Source organism: Leucoraja erinacea, chromosome 39 (assembly GCF_028641065.1).
Source record: "Leucoraja erinacea ecotype New England chromosome 39, Leri_hhj_1, whole genome shotgun sequence".
Lineage (NCBI taxonomy): Eukaryota > Metazoa > Chordata > Chondrichthyes > Rajiformes > Rajidae > Leucoraja > Leucoraja erinaceus.
Genome location: NC_073415.1, coordinates 9,347,536 through 9,363,799, shown reverse-complemented (window position 1 = coordinate 9,363,799; position 16,264 = coordinate 9,347,536). Strand labels below are relative to the sequence as shown.

General features: G+C 50.0%; 1 protein-coding gene and 1 long non-coding RNA gene across 6 annotated transcripts in view; one reads left to right on the top strand and one right to left on the bottom strand.

Moving 5' to 3' along the window:
- Positions 1–11,364, top strand: part of pde4a (phosphodiesterase 4A, cAMP-specific) — a 170,896-nt gene extending 159,532 nt beyond the window's left edge. For all 5 annotated transcript variants that reach the window (XM_055664262.1, XM_055664263.1, XM_055664261.1 and 2 more), the window contains 9 exons: positions 542–635; positions 2,116–2,297; positions 2,990–3,088; positions 4,326–4,490; positions 4,679–4,778; positions 6,862–7,016; positions 7,821–7,943; positions 8,637–8,819; positions 10,720–11,364. In XM_055664262.1, the coding sequence (XP_055520237.1) occupies positions 542–635; positions 2,116–2,297; positions 2,990–3,088; positions 4,326–4,490; positions 4,679–4,778; positions 6,862–7,016; positions 7,821–7,943; positions 8,637–8,819; positions 10,720–11,088 (1,470 nt within the window). In that variant the 3' untranslated portion in view covers positions 11,089–11,364. The remainder of the gene's footprint in view (positions 1–541; positions 636–2,115; positions 2,298–2,989; positions 3,089–4,325; positions 4,491–4,678; positions 4,779–6,861; positions 7,017–7,820; positions 7,944–8,636; positions 8,820–10,719) is intronic.
- LOC129714563 (uncharacterized) overlaps positions 1–16,264 on the bottom strand; it is a 77,474-nt gene that overhangs the window by 18,848 nt on the left and 42,362 nt on the right. Inside the window, exon 3 of the long non-coding RNA XR_008726364.1 lies at positions 6,844–6,992. This is a non-coding gene — a long non-coding RNA (uncharacterized LOC129714563). The remainder of the gene's footprint in view (positions 1–6,843; positions 6,993–16,264) is intronic.

Sequence of the window (16,264 nt, the reverse complement as noted above, 5' to 3'; positions counted from 1 at the left end):
GTGAATACCAAATCACAGTTAAAGTAAGAAAAGACACCCGGGTTTGATCCAAACTACGGATGCCGTCTGTACAGAGTTTGTATGTTCACCCCGTGTTGCTGTGCAGCGGGTGAGGTGTGGATGACTGGAGTTGGGGGATTGGCAGAGGGGCTCCCAGTGGAGGCCGCAGCTCGCTCTGTCGCTGGCACGGTGTTTCGTGGGCTGGGTCTGGGGGCAGTTTCAGGAATAGGTTCAGGAATAGCTCCTTCCCCACAGTTATCAGGCTATTAAACTTGGCTCGGACAAAACTCTGAACATTAATAACCCATTATCTGTTATTTGCATTTTATCAGTTTATTTATTCAAGTGTATATATATTTATATAATGGTATATGGACACACTGATCTGTTCTGTATTCATGCCTACTATGTTCTGTTGTGCTGAAGCAAAGCAAGAATTTCATTGTCCTATCAGGGATACATTACAATAAACTTGAATCTTGAATCTTGACAGGACCAGGGGGGACTCGCACTTACACCTGTTCCTCTTTCTCGTCCACAGTTTAAGAGGATGCTGAACCGGGAGCTGACCCACCTCTCAGAGATGAGCCGGTCTGGCAACCAGGTGTCAGAGTATATTGCCAGCACCTTCCTTGGTGAGTGTGGAGCCCCTCACAGGGAGGCAGGTCGGGAGGGAGAAAACACCCTGGGCTCCCCGACCCAAGCACTTTCTGCTGCACCCACACACTTATTCCCACACACCTCCTCCCACAACTCCACCATGAGGCAAAGATCTATCTGCAGCTCTTCCAAGCTCACCCTGGTGAGGGGATGAGTGAGATTGTTCTAGTGCACATCCCGTAGAGACCTGACAGGTTGAATGAACTTCTTCTGATAGTCTGCGTGCGTGATTGCTTGCTGTGTGTGTGTGTTGTGTGTGTACAGGTTGTGTATGTGTTTGGAATATTTACTTGTGCTTGAATTATCACATATGCGACTGCACAGTGAAATTCATTTTGCGTAGACTTTTGCATAGACTTGATGAGCCGAATGGCCTAATTCTACTCCTATCATTTATGATCTAATGAACATATATTACAAATGCTGGCGCTGCCATTTTTTGGCGCCATTATTAAAAATCCACAGTCGGGTCGGTCCACGCGCTCGATGTACTGGAACAGTTCCCGTGAACCGACGTCCCTCTCCTCTCCTCTCCTCGCCCGGCCATATTTGTGTCCCGGGGGCACCGCCTGCAGCCGACCTTGAAGGCACTGGAGGCATGACCCCGGTTCATCCTCCTCCCAGCCCTTGCTCCAAGCGTCTGATGTCTCCAGCCACTCCCGCCCGGTCGTGCCGATGGATGAGCCAAATAGTGGAGCACCGCGGCCACAGCACCTCGGGAAGCCTCCACCGCCATCCTGCACATGTGTTTCTATGTACGCGTGCCAGTGTATGTTTATGTATGTTTGTGTGTGTGTGCATGTGTGTGTCTATGCGTGTGTGTGTGTGTTTGTGGGGGTTGTGTGTGTGCGTGCGTGTTTATTCGTGTGTGCACATGTGTCAGTGCCTTGTGTGGATGCTCATGTGTGTGTGCGCGTGTGTGCACGTGTTAGTGTGCGTGTTAGTCCGCATGTATGCATGTGCGTGTGGGGGCACGTGTGTGTGCACATGTGTTAGTGTGCATGTGCGTGTGTTAGTGCGCGTGTGAGTGCGAGTGTGCACATGTGTTAGTGCACGTGTGTTAGTGCACATGTGTGCGGGCGCATATGTTAGTGCTCGTGTGTGAGTGCGCACGTGTGATTGCGCATGTGTGCGTGTGTATTCGTGTGTACGGGCACATGTGTGAGTGCGTGTGTGTATTCACGAGTGCGCGTGTGGGGGAACGTGTGTGTGTGCATGTGTATTCGTGTGTGCACGTGTCAGTGCGTGTGTGTGAGTGAGCATTGTGTGTGCACGTGTGTCAGTATGCATGTGTGTGTGCACGTGTGTGTGTGTGCATGTGTTTTCCTGTATCCAGACATCTCCCCGTTCTCGGTCCAGTAATACCACGGCTTTCGATTTCTCTGCCCCAGACTGCGTGCCTTCACACATCACTGCCCCGGGTTTAATTCCATGTCCCATGTATCACACTGACAGACAATCAGAACGAGGTGGATATCCCACCGCCCACCCCGAAGGAACGGGAGAAGAAATCGAAGCAGCCCATGTGCCAGATCAGCGGCGTGAAGAAACTGACCCACAGCTGCAGCCTGAAGGTCACCAACTCGTCCATCCCCAGGTTGGGAGTGAAGACCCAGCAGGAAGAAGCACTCATCACGGTAATGGTGGAGAACGGGCACATGGGTGGTCTGCCAGCCCAGCGCCACGCTCTCCCAACCTCCCTCCCTGCAAGTGGCCCATGCACTCTAGTACCAAGGCTCTGGAGCAGAGATGGCCCGACTCTGCTGGATAGTCTTACTCACACAGCACGGACACAGGCCCTCTTCGGCCCAACATGCCCATGCCGACCACCATGCCCGTGTTTCTCCCACAAGGAATAAGGACCTAGCCCGCCCACCCTCTCCCGATAGCCCAGGCCCTCAAGTCCTGGCAACATCCTCGTAACATCCTCACTTGGCTAGGTGTTGTCCTACCCCTCCCTCCTGCACTGTGAGTCACAACTCGTAGGAGGACACAGCTTGGTGGGGGGGCTGCCACGGCGTGGGGGGGGGGGGGGGGGGGGGGGGGGAGAAAGGAGGGTCCGCCACACGGGATACTTTGTAACATTGTTGGTGCCCTTTATATGGTGACTCTTCGCATACCTTGGGTCTGTCACTGTGAGTCGAACACACAGTTGGCCATACTATGGATGTGGTGTGGGGGCTGGGAACAGACGCAGTGAGGTGTGAGGGGCGAGAGGTGTCAGGGGGTAGGTGGGATGGAGGATTACAAATGGCCAGCGTGGGTGGGTCAGGCAGTGACGTAACCCGCTCCTCACAGTGTTGTCAATGCTGTCCCGTTTTTTTCTCAGGAACTGAATGACTTGAACAAATGGGGCCTTAACATATTCCGGGTATCTGAGTTCTCCAACAACAGGCCGCTCAGCTGCATCATGTACGCCATCTTCCAGGTATGGCCTCAACAACCGCTCACTGATACAAAATGCTGACCCTCCCCATTCATCCACAGATGCTGCCTGAACCACTGGCTTCACTGGGTTCCCCAGAAGTTTAGTTTAGTTTAGAGATACAGCACAGAAGGCCCTTCGGCCCACTGAGTCCACACCGACCAGCGATCCCCGCACATTAACACAACCCCACAGACATGAGGGACAATTATACATTTGTTATACCTGCCAATTAACCTGCAAACCTGTACGTCTTTGGAGTGTGGGAGGGAACCGAAGATCTCGGGGAAAACCCACGCAGGTCACGGGGAGAACGTACAAACTCCGTACAGACAGCACCCGTAGTCAGGATGGAAGCCGGGTGTCTGGTGCTGTGAGGCAGCAACTCTACCGCTGTGCCACCGTGCCTGTGTTTTTCCTCTGGATCTGCAGTCTCTAGTAGTGTCTCCATTATTCAGGCTTGTTTCACTCACTGGTTTACCGTACAGGACCTAGCCAGGTTACAACAGTGTTTCATCCCTGTGAATTGTTCGTAACCCAAACGGTTCGCAAGTTGGAAATGTGACTGCCCAGCACTACATTTAAATAGAAACACAGACCAACCCAGGGCAACGTCTGTTAGATCCAGACGTTTCACTCAACGTATCCAATATCATCACTAACTGAGTTCCAGGACACAAGATGCCCACAGCCCTGCTGCAGTCACCAAACCCACCCCCCTACAATCCCAAACACTCGTCCCTACGTACCAGCTGGCACGGACTGGGCGTACCTAACCCAACAACATAACAGTCTGAAGAAGAGTCCCAACCTGAGACGCCATTCCTTCTCTCCACAGATGCTGCCTGACCCGCTGAGTTAATCCAGCATTTTGTGTCAGTCTTTGGTATAAACCAGCATCTGCAGTTGCTTTGTATACAACAGTGGATTGAGAGTTGTTGCCACTCACTGGGTTACTGCTCAGAGTTACTGTGTGTTCAGGGGGAAAGTTGCACTGTGTGTGTGTGTTGGAGTGTGTGCATGTATGCATGTGTGTGTCTTTGTGTGTGTGTGTGTACATGTGTCTTTGTGTGTGTGTGTGTGTGTGTGTGTGTGTGTGTGTGTGTGTGTGTGTGTGTGTGTGTGTGTGTGTGTGTGTGTGTGTGTGTGTGTGTGTGTGTGTGTGTGCATGCGTTTGTGTGCGCGTGTGTGCGTTTGTGTGCCGTCACCGTTGATTGAGGGTGCTCTTGCTGTATTCCAGGAGAGGAATTTGTTGAAGACGTTCCAGATCCCAGTGGACACGTTCCTCACCTACATCATGACGCTGGAGGACCATTACCATGCCGACGTGGCGTACCACAACAGCCTGCACGCTGCCGACGTCACCCAGTCCACACACGTACTGCTCTCAACACCCGCCCTCGAGGTGTGTAACCCCCCTCATCCCTCTCCCGCTCCCCGTCACCTCGCCCCCAAACTCTGTGCTCGCCCTGCTCCACCAGCCCGCAGTCACTCATCGCTGTAAGGAAGAGCTGAGTGCAGCCACTTGCCGTGGCCTGCCCAGTGTCGTGGACACAGTCGTCTCTGACCTCCTGTCTCCACCATTCCATGCAGGCTGTCTTCACGGACCTGGAAACCCTCGCTGCTCTGTTTGCCGCCGCCATTCATGATGTGGATCACCCGGGTGTCTCCAACCAGTTCCTCATCAACACCAGTGAGTACCAGGGAGGTGGAGAGGCTGCAGAACGATGGGATGAAGCTCAGCTCAGTTTAGTTTATTGTCACGTGTACTGAGCTACATTGAAAAGCTTTTGTTGCGTGCTAACCAGTCAGTGGAAAGACAATACATGATTACAATCGAGCCATTCGCAGTGTACAGATACATGATTAGGACAGTCTGAAGAAGGGTCTTCACCCATTCCTTCTATCTAGTCCCGCTGAGATATTCCAGCATTTTGTGTCTATCTTACATGACAAGGGAGTTCAGAACTGAATTCTGCATTGTTCCTATTCTTGTGTCACATCACATATGACAATCAAGTATCATTCATTCACTCAATCATACACTCATTCATTCACTCAATCATACACTCATCCATTCACTCATTCATTCACACATTTATTCATTCATACAATCAATCATTCATTCATCATTCATTCATTCACTCACTCATCATTCACTCATTCATAAAGTATCATTCATTGTTACTCCGGCCCTCTCGTGGAGTCAAAACTTTAGGGAACACACAGTAGGTCAGACGGCACCTGTGGACAGTTACTCCTTCCACAGGTACTGCCTGACCTGCTGAGTGTTTCTAGCGTTTTCTGTTTTCTTTAAGTTGATAACTTTCCCTCTAGATTAGCAGTCCAGTTTAGCGATCACTTGGCAGATGAACAGAGGTTTCTTACAGCAGGTGCCTAACATTGGGGCTAGAGACAGCAGGATTATCCTTGGTTCAAAGACCCCATCCTTGTCATGTAGTGCCGCTGCCTCACAGCGTTAGCGACCCCTGGACTCGGTTGCTGTCTCTGTGGTTTGCACGTTGTCCCCGTGACAGTGAAGGGTTTCCTCCCACATCCCCCAAAACGCGTGCATTGGTAGATGAACCGGCTGATGTGAACGGTCACCTGTGTGCAGGTGAACTGTAGAATGTGGGAGAGCTGGCGAGAATGTGTGGAGAACAGGTTGCAGAGAAAATCAATGATGGAGTGGGATTGCTCTGTGAACCAGCAGAGACTCGATGGGCTGAATAACTTCCTTTGATGTCGTAGTGCCTGCCGCCCTGTGGGGAGGTCACATTCCAAGATAAACGTCCGTATCGCAATTTTCCACAATGCAAACTCCTGAAAAATAATTGTCAAACATTGTCTTTTCTTCCACCTTTTGTGTTTACTTAGTTATTTCTCATCACATAAATCCCATAAGAGTGAACATTCATCGCACACAAACTTTGTGTAGAGATTTATGCTGTAGACACAGATTTCAGTAACAGCCACGACGTGAGGTGCATCACGCATGGAAATGTGGAGCTGATGAGAAGGAGCCTGTACAGCTCAGCAAAGTGTGTGGTCATGAACTTTTTTTTTACCAAAAATAATTTTAATCAGTTATTTACAAGAATAATAATTACAATACAAAGCAATATCCACCACCATAGCACAAAGTAAAACAAATAGTCTTAAATATCAATATGCTGAGAATTTAACGACTATATTACACTCCTTGTAGTCAAGGATGCATTCCACCCCCCGCGGTGCCCAGCGGTCCCTTAATCCCCCAGGGTGCCCGTGGACAGCGCGTAGTCCCTCTCTAAAACCATCCGGGCGTGGGCGTGACCTCGGAAAAGGGGCAGGCAGCCGGCTCGGGCAGAGCCCTCTTCTGCCTGCCACCGTGACTCGCGGATGGCCAGCTTGGCCAGGCCCAGGAGCAACCCAACCAGGACATCTTCAACCCTACCCTCTCCCCTACGCACAGGGTGTCCAAAGATGAGGATGGTTGGTTTGAAGTGCAGCCCCCTAGGGTAATGGAACAGTTGCAACCTCACACACTCCATATACACGTGGAACACAGACTCTTCCAGCCCTGGCAGGCAGCTGGCGAGTCTGTGAACCGCGAGAGAAACGGGCCAGGGCGCCCGCAGGCAGCACGTAGTCATTCTCTAGTACCACCCGGGCAACTGGGCTACGTTGGTGCCAGCGCTGGGCAAACTGGGCTACGTTGGTGGCAGTCAGCGCTGGGCAGGGCGGCGCTCCCCCTCTCCCCGTGTCCATGTACTCACGGTGCTGTCGTCCCCCAGACTCGGAGCTGGCCCTGATGTACAACGACGAGTCCGTGCTGGAGAACCACCACCTGGCCGTGGGCTTCAAGCTCCTTCAGGAGGAAAACTGCGACATCTTCCAAAATCTCCCCAAACGCCAGCGGCAGAACCTACGCAAAATGGTCATCGATATGGTGAGTGGCTGCAGCGACCTCTCTGACCACGGGCTCCCAGGCCCCTGTCCCCAGCTCCCTGTCCCAGCTCCTTATCCCAGACCCCACTCTCAGCCCCCTGAACCCTGGGTGATTAGGGTGATATAGCTCACAAACCGGCCCTTCAGCCCAACTCACCCCTGCCTACCAAGATGCCCCATCTAAGCTAGTCCCATTTGCCCGTTGATACCCATATCCCTCTAGCCCTTTCCTATCCATGTACCTGTCCAAAACTCAAAAGAGTTGTTATTGTGCCTACCTCAAGTACTTCCTCTGACCTCAAGTTCTTCCATAGATTAGTTGCCATGCTGCCCACTTTATATGGTGGTCAATCTGTGGAATTCATTGCCACAGGAGGCTGTGGAGGCCAAGTCACTGAATATTTTTAAGGCAGAGATAAGATTGTTGATTAGTGCGGGTGTCAGGGATATGGGGAGAAGGCAGGAGAATGGGGTTAGGAGGGAGAGATAGATCAGCCATGATTGAATGGCGAAGTAGACTTGATGGGCCGAATGGCCTAATTCTGCTCCTATCACATATGAGTTTACACCATGACTGCACTGACAAGGTACTTCCTTCACTTGGAGCCGGTAGATGGATAAGACAGGTTTGGAGGGATATGGGCCAAACACCAGCAGGTGGGACTAGTGTAGCTGGGACACGTGGGCAAGTTGGGCTGAAGGGCCTGTTTCCACACTGTCTGTCTCTAAGTGCGGAGGTTGTGGGCGTTGGTGATGGAATGCGGAGTCTGAGCCTGGCGTACCTGCTGTGCTTCCCCCTGCACAGGTGCTGGCCACAGACATGTCCAAACACATGACGCTGCTGGCAGACCTGAAGACCATGGTGGAGACCAAGAAGGTGACCAGCTCCGGGGTCCTGCTGCTCGACAACTACACGGACCGCATGCAGGTACAGGGCCCGTCCTGGAGAGGGTGACCAGTGTGGGGGGACGGGGCTGGGGGGTGACCATGTCTGCAGAGGCTGTCTGGGGACTGTCTGTGTCTGGGGACAGACTACATCTGAGGCCGTGTCTGTGTCTGTGGACCGGCAGCGAATAGAGACCCCTTTGGGGCAAGGGCTGCGTCACCATGGTTTAGCGATGGTTAGGGCAGACAAGTTAAGGGCGGCACGGTGGAACAGCGGTAGAGTTGCTGCCTTACAGCTCCAGAGACCCGGGTTCAATCCTGACTACAGGGTGCTGTCTGTACATGGGTTTGTTTCCCTCCCACATTCCAAAGATGTACAGGTTTGTAGGTTAATTTTAAGTAAAATTTGACAACATTTATGACAGAGATAGATAGATTCTTGATTAGTACGGGTATCAGGGGTTATGGGGAAAAGACAGGATAATGGGGTTAGGAGGGAGAGATAGATCAGCCATGATTGAATGGCGAGATAGACTTGATGGGCCAAATAGCCTAATTCTGCTTATGACCTTATGTCCCTAGTGTGTGTAGGATAGTGTTAGTGTGCAGGGATGGCTGGTCGTTGTGGCACAGTGGGCTGAGGGGCCTGTTTCCGCGCTGTATCTCTAAAATGTAAAGTGTGTGTTTAGGTAAGCGGCATGCTAACCCGGCGCTGGTGTGTCCTCCTTGTCGCTAGGTGATGAGGAACATGGTCCACTGCGCTGACCTGAGTAACCCCACCAAGCCTCTGGAGCTGTATCGGCAGTGGACTGACCGCATCCTGGAGGAGTTCTTCCGTCAGGGCGACCGTGAGCGTGAGCGAGGGATGGAGATCAGCCCCATGTGTGATAAACACACTGCCTCGGTGGAGAAGTCACAGGTAGGCAGCAACACGGCATACATCTGGCTAAATGTGTTCAAGAGAGAGTTACATTTAGCTCTTAGGGCTGGGATATGCGGAGAAAGCAGGAACGGGGTACTGATTCTTGATGTTTAAGAAAGAACTGCAGATGCTGCAAAAATCAAAGGTAGACAAAGTTGCTGGAGGCAGCATCTATGGAGTGAGTGAATAGGTGACGTTTCGAGTCGAGGCCCTTCTTCAGACTGACGTGGGGGTGGGGAGGGCGGGAAGAAGAAAGGAAGATGCGGAGACAGTGGGCTGTGGGAGAGCTGGGAAGGGGAAGGGAAAGAAGGAGAAAGCAGGAACTTCCTGAAATTGGAGAAGTCAATGTTCATACCGCTGGGGTGTAAACTACCCAAGCGAAATATGAGGTGCTGCTCCTCCAAATTCTGATTCTGGATGAACAGCCATGATCATATTGAAGGGCGGTGCTGGCTCAATGGGCCGAATGGCCTACTCCTGCACCTATTTTCTGTTTCTATGTCATTGAACATCTCAAACTTTGTGTAGAGATTTATGCTGTCGAGGCAGATCTCCGTAAGGTGAGGTACACCTTGCATGGAAACATGGAGCTGATGAGAGGAGCCTGTACAGCACAGCAAAGTGTCCAGTCATGTGCTTTAGCAGAAGTAATAAAGGAGTAGACTGTTTTCTAAATGGGAGGCACCCAGTGTCCTGGGACTCTGTTAGTGTAACGCTGAGCTACACAGACTCACACCCACCACAGTCCTGCAGGCTCCTCCATCCATGGTCCAACCATTACTCAGGCCCCACACCTCCCTGCCTCCCTTGCTCAGGCAGTGGTAGAGTTGCTGCCTCACAGTGCCAGAGACCTGGGTTCCATCCTGACTACGGGTGCTGTCTGTACGGAGTTTGTACGTTCTCCCCGTGACCTGCGTGGGTTTTCTCCGGGTGCTCCGGTTTCCTCCCACACTCCAATAACGTGCAGGTTTGTAGGTTAATTGGCTTCCCGGATCCCATCACACTGTGAGTGAGATTTACAGACAAATGAACATAGCCAATTCCAGAATAGGATTCACTCAAAGCTGCTGTGCTGTTTAATAAGGTAATGTTACCTGTTTAATTAGCTCACAGTGATCTAATTGTAACATCAACACCATAATCCCGCCAATCTGCAGTGCAGTAACCCTTTTCCAGCATCTATCTACCTCTGCCGCAAAACTATTCAAAGACTCTCTTTCTCAGTGAAATAGAAACATAGAAAAATAGATGCAGGAGTAGGCCATTCGGCCCTTCAAGCCAGCATCACCATTCACTATGATCTTGGCTGATCATCTAAAATCAGTACCCCATTCCTGCTTTCTCCCCATATCTCTTGATTCTGTTAGCCCTAAGAGCTAAATCTAACCCTCTCTTGAAGGTAGAAGCAGAGTACCAAAGCCTCACATCTACGAGATACATTTTGCCCCATCTCTGTGTGAATTATTTGTAAGCAGTGAGCTCTAGATCTAGGTTGTCCCGCAAGAGGAAAGATTCTCATCACATCCACCCCGTCATGACCAAACATGTTCTAACCAAGTCCCCTCATGTGAAGAAGGGTCCTGACCTGAAATGTCGAGTCCGCTTCATTCTGCCAAAGCAGACAATTTCACACACATGGAATATAAAACAGTGAGCCCAGTAACAGACCCTGCAGCTCACAATATCTGTGCTTAACATCATGCCAAGTTAACTCAGCGGGTCAGACATTATCTCTGGCACCCACTCAGTACTGCCCCCCTAACAGTGCAGGACACCCTCAGTACTGCACCTCTGACAGGTTTGGACAGGAGGGTCAGGCAGAGAGAGCAGCTGAATTGTTGATAAGATTTCTACGAGCGAGTGCGCTGCTGATTATGTCCCTGTGTGTTGCTGACAGGTGGGTTTCATTGACTACATTGTCCACCCTCTGTGGGAGACGTGGGGCGACCTGGTGCACCCCGATGCCCAGGATATCCTGGACACACTGGAAGACAACCGCTACTGGTACCAGAGTATGATCGCTCAGAGCCCATCGCCACCACCAGATGAGCCGGGCCGCGGAGAGGAGACGTGCACAGACAAGTTCCAGTTTGAGCTGACGCTGGAGGAGGAGGAGCCGGATCCATCGGACAAGGAGCGGAACAGCGCTGGGGAGGAGGACGCGGGCTGGCAGAGCTCGGAGGAGTTGGTGGCTGGCACCGTGGGGGCAGGAGGAGAGACGGGGTTGGATCCCAATGGCAAGGACTCATCGCCCGCGGAGACATAATACGGAAGGTCAGCGTGCGCGGGACTGACCACGCGGATGGAGCTTGTCTTTTTCTGGAGACGTGCGAGCCAACTGTAGATCGGGAGCCAGGCCCGTGGGCCTGATTCTGCCATCAGCGCGCCCCCCGAAACACTCAGGAAACTCAGAGCGGCAAGGGGCCGGAGATCACAGCCATTCTTTGCCCGCTTTGGACAACAGCACGGGTAAATGGGGCGAGGGAAAGGAGGCTTCGAAACAACATTCACCACCCACCCTCTCGCCCTACCCCCCCCCCCCCCCCCCGACCACCTCCCCTACGAAACAACAAACTGAATGACATGGTGGAGGGGTCGGAATGTTACCGGGAGTCACTTCAATCCAGCACCTGGGTTCTGAAGAGGCTGCCCGTATCTGGGAAGTGCCTTTCCTAGATTTACCTACAAGCTTTGTCTTGGTAGTTAAGTCAAGCAATGAGTTATTTTATTTTTAAGGTTATATTTTATGTACTCTTACTTCTAATTTATTCTGCAGAGTTGGATCAATGAATGGATCAATTAGCCAGGGGCTTTGAGTGGACCCGGTTTAACACTAAACTCTGCTCCTCAGTTTGTGAAGTCTTCCTTCAATATTCTTTTGCACAATACCGCAATATCTTTGGGACTTTGATTAGTAATTTATGTTTGAGGTTGTGGGATGCGCTGGACTGGCAGGGGTAGGGCAGTGCATCACACCACCTTCCTGTGTCTCTGGAGATTGCTGCTGCAATTTCATGTCCACCAGGACCATCCCTGGGCCCCTCTGTCCTGCCGCGGGGCCACAGTCTCACTGACGCCAGGACGTAGTCCTCAACTCAAAGCTGCCCACTGTTTAACTGATGGCAATCTCAGCCAAGTGCACAAGTGAATTTACCCCGACATATCCACACATAAATCCATGGACACATGCATGCACGTGTGTGTGTGCGCATATATATATATATATATATATGTGTGTGTGTGTGTATATATATGCGTGTGTGTGAGTGTGCGCGTATATATATGCGTGTGTGTGCGTATATATATGTGTGTGCATATATATATATGTGTGTGTGTGTATATATGTGTGTGTGTGTGTATATATGTGTGTGCTTACATATATATGTGTGGGTGTGTATGTGCGTATATATGTGCGCGTGTGTATATATATACGTGTGTGCATGTAAATATGTGTGTGCATATGTATATATGTGTGTATATACATGTGTGTGCTTATATATGTATATATGTGTGTGCTTATATATATATATATATATGTGTGTGTGTGTGTATGTGCATATGTATATGTGTGTGTATATATAATGTGTGTATATACATGTGTGGTTGTGTGTGCTTATATGTATATGTGTGCAGAAATGTGTGTGAACATATGTGTGTGAACATGTGTGTGCGCACATATATATAGATGTATATGCGTGTGTATGTATAGTGTGCACACATATAGTGTGCATACTATACATATGTGTGCACACATTCATGAATAGATGCACGTGCAAGCATGCATGCACATGCAAAGATACACACGCGCACACACACACACACAAATGCGTGCAAGCATAAACACACAGAAATGCACTGACACCACAGACAGATCTATGGACCATCAGTAAAGGCCTGAAGTCCTAAACACAAGCCGATGTGAACGATGACACATGGGTACACACATGTGCCTGCTACTGCATCACAGAATTCCCAGGGTTTGTTCCTGTGGCTGGGAATCTTCCAGCTCCCACAGCATCCGCTCTTTCAATTCTGGACATGAAACTGCTGCTCTCCTGGTTTGCTGTATAAAAGGTCAGGATCAATCAGATTTTTTTTGCCTTAAACTTGGTTCGTGTCGCCAGCGGCTGCCCTCGGGCTGTGGGGGAGGGGGTGAGGCCGCGGCTGGGGCTGGGGCCGTGGCAATTACTTGCCGTGCTGCGCGGGAATGCCCGGATTGTCAGGAGTTCTACGCTTATAGAAACATATAAAATAGCATATAAAATTCTTAAGGGATTGGACAGGCTAGATGCAGGGAAAATGTTCCCCATGTTGGGGGAGTCCAGAACCAGGGGTCACAGTTCAAGAATAAGGGGTCGGCCATTTAGAACAGAGATGAGGAAAAACTTTTTCACCCAGAGAGTTGTGAATCTGTGGAATTCTCTGCCACAGAAGGCAGTGGAGGCCAATTCACTGGATGTTTTCAAGACAGAGTTAGATTTAGCTCTTGGGGCTAACAGAATCAAGGGATATGGGGAGAAAGCAGGAACGGGGTACTGATTCTGGATGATCTGCCATGATCTTATTGAATCGCTCACACAAGGCAAGGCACCAAGCATCTGCCCAGAGTCTGATGGATTGGTAGGTTGGTCTGAATCCAGCAACCGTGAGATTCTGTGGCTGGTGACGCCTGGCCATTTGGGACATTCCCACCACGGCAGCACCGGACTGAACTTGTACAGTTTTTTAGTTTATTAATCATGGTTTGATTCTTTTTGGTTCTGATTGATATTTGTACATAATGTAATGTTTGTAAATGATTCATTCCTAAACTGTGGCCGTGAGGGGGCCAGGAGTTGATCGTGGTGAGATCAAAGTCGTGAACCCGGCCAATGTCGTGCTCCTGCAAGCTGCCACTCTGGGACAGTCAACTAGTAGAGTGGCACATGTGCAGCACACTCACTCACACACACACACACACACACACACACACACACACACACACACACACACACACACACACACACACACACACACACACACACACACACACACACACACACACACACACACACACACACACACACACACACACACACACACACACACACACACACACACACACACACACACACATCACACACACACACACACACACACCCACACACACACACTACACACACACCACACACTCACACTCACACTCACACCCACACACACACCCACACTCACACTAACACACACACCAACACACACACACACACACACACACACACACACACACACACACACACACACACACACACACACACACACACACACACACACACACACACACACACACACACACACACACACACACACACACACACACACACACACAGACACACATACACACACATACACACTCATACACACACACACACACAATACACATATACATTAACATTACACTTACACCACACTCACACATTTACACAGGTACATATACTCCCATACACACTACACACACACACACATACTTATACGTCAACCTGCGCTCACACACACACACACTTACATATTTTTACATCCCAATCTTACACATAATCATTTGCGCACACTCATGGACACATACCAGTCCCAGCTCAGTATCAGGTCACCACCTGTATCAGGTGGTTAACTTGGACCCAGAGACCGCAACAACTGGTGAACACTCACTGACACAAACACTGCCTCTGCACATAATCATTCCTGTGCGTACATTGACACACACACACACACTCAACACACACACATTTGTTCCACCACTCACATTCTCGCACACTCACAATCCCATGCACACTCTAGTCGGCCGTGGTTCTGCTCCAGGATACTAACTAAAGGCTCTGGAAAGTGTGATTACGGACCACAACCCTTTCAACATCCAGCCCTCCATGTTCATCATCAGGATCTGTTGTATATGGTAGTATCAAAATCTCACAAACGTTTGAAAAAGGTATTAAAAATCACTTGAAATAACTGATTGTAATCTTTGTACATTTGTAACACTCACGTGTAAACTGTTTCTAAATATGCCCAGATTCACATTCTAGCCACACCATGTTGTTTGATTATGAGACGAAGACTATGGTCTCTCTCTATACCCCTGTTTGTCAGTCAGTGTACAATGTGTTCACAACCTTACCACCAATATATGGGACTTAAATATGACAAACATCAAAAATCAATAAACAAATAAAAAGCACGGAATCGATGGGCTGAGAGTTGGTGTCGATGTTTTATTTCAGAACACAATGATCCCACTGCGCTTCACTCTCCCAGTACCCAGCATCCATCCCCCACTAACCCTCACAAGGACAGCGCATCGTTCGATCAGCCGTGAAAATTGTTAGCTGCAACCTCCACCCCCTCCATTGACCAGCTGTACACTGCAAGGGCCAGGAAGCGAGCGGGCAAGATCATCTCTGACCCCTCTCACCCTGGCCACAAACTCTTTGAACCACTTCTCTCTGGAAGGCGACTCCGGACTGTCAAAGCTGCCACAGCCAGACATAAAAACAGCTTCTTCCCACGAGCAGTAGCTCTACTCAACAGCCAAAAGTCTGTAGCCTTTTTTTACTCAGATATTTTCACATTTCCACATGTTTAAATTATAATATTTTCACTGATGTATATCGTGTTTTTACCATGTGTGAGCAAAGCATTAAATCAAATTCCTTGTATGTAAACATACTTAACTAATACATTTATTCTCACCTGACTCTAATCCCATTCTCAAAATCCCGTATCACACCCCTAACTAATCCCAAGTCTAAAGAAGAGCTTTGACCCAAAACATCACCTCCAGAGATGCTGCCTGACCTGCTGTGTTACTCCAGCTTTTTGTGTCTGACCCAATCTGCTAAAGTCCTGGATTAATCCCCACTCTCTCCTCTAGCTCTCTATCTTTAGTTCACCTTAGTTTATTGAGCATTCTGGGGAGCTCCACAGGTTCACAGGGAGAACGTGCAAACTCCACATAGGTAGCATCTCAGGACTTGAGTTTCTGGTGTGGTCAGGTAGTGGCTCCAGTAACTTTGCCACTGTGCAGGAGCTGGATTTAATCCCACTGCCCTGTTCCCTCCCCATTACACTCTTTCAAAACCCCTGGTAAAAGGCCAGAAAGGGTGTGGAGTAAGGGGATGTTAGGTGGTGATGTGTGAGTGTAAAAGCAGTGGGGAGAGAGGCAGGTGAAGAAGAGGGAGGGGAAGGGGTGTAAAGTGGGACGGACACGGTAGGGAACAGTGTTAGACTGTCAATATTATGCTGTGTCAACAAAGGGGCAATTCTGAGAGAAAGACCCCAACTGAAGGTCAAGGTTTGTTCATCGTTTTTGGAAAAGCACAGTAGCAAGGCCTTGAGAGCTGTTGCTCCATTCCCCTGGCTGTCGGGTTCCAGTGCTGCCTGTGTGGAGTGCGCATGCCAGCACCGTCCCACACACT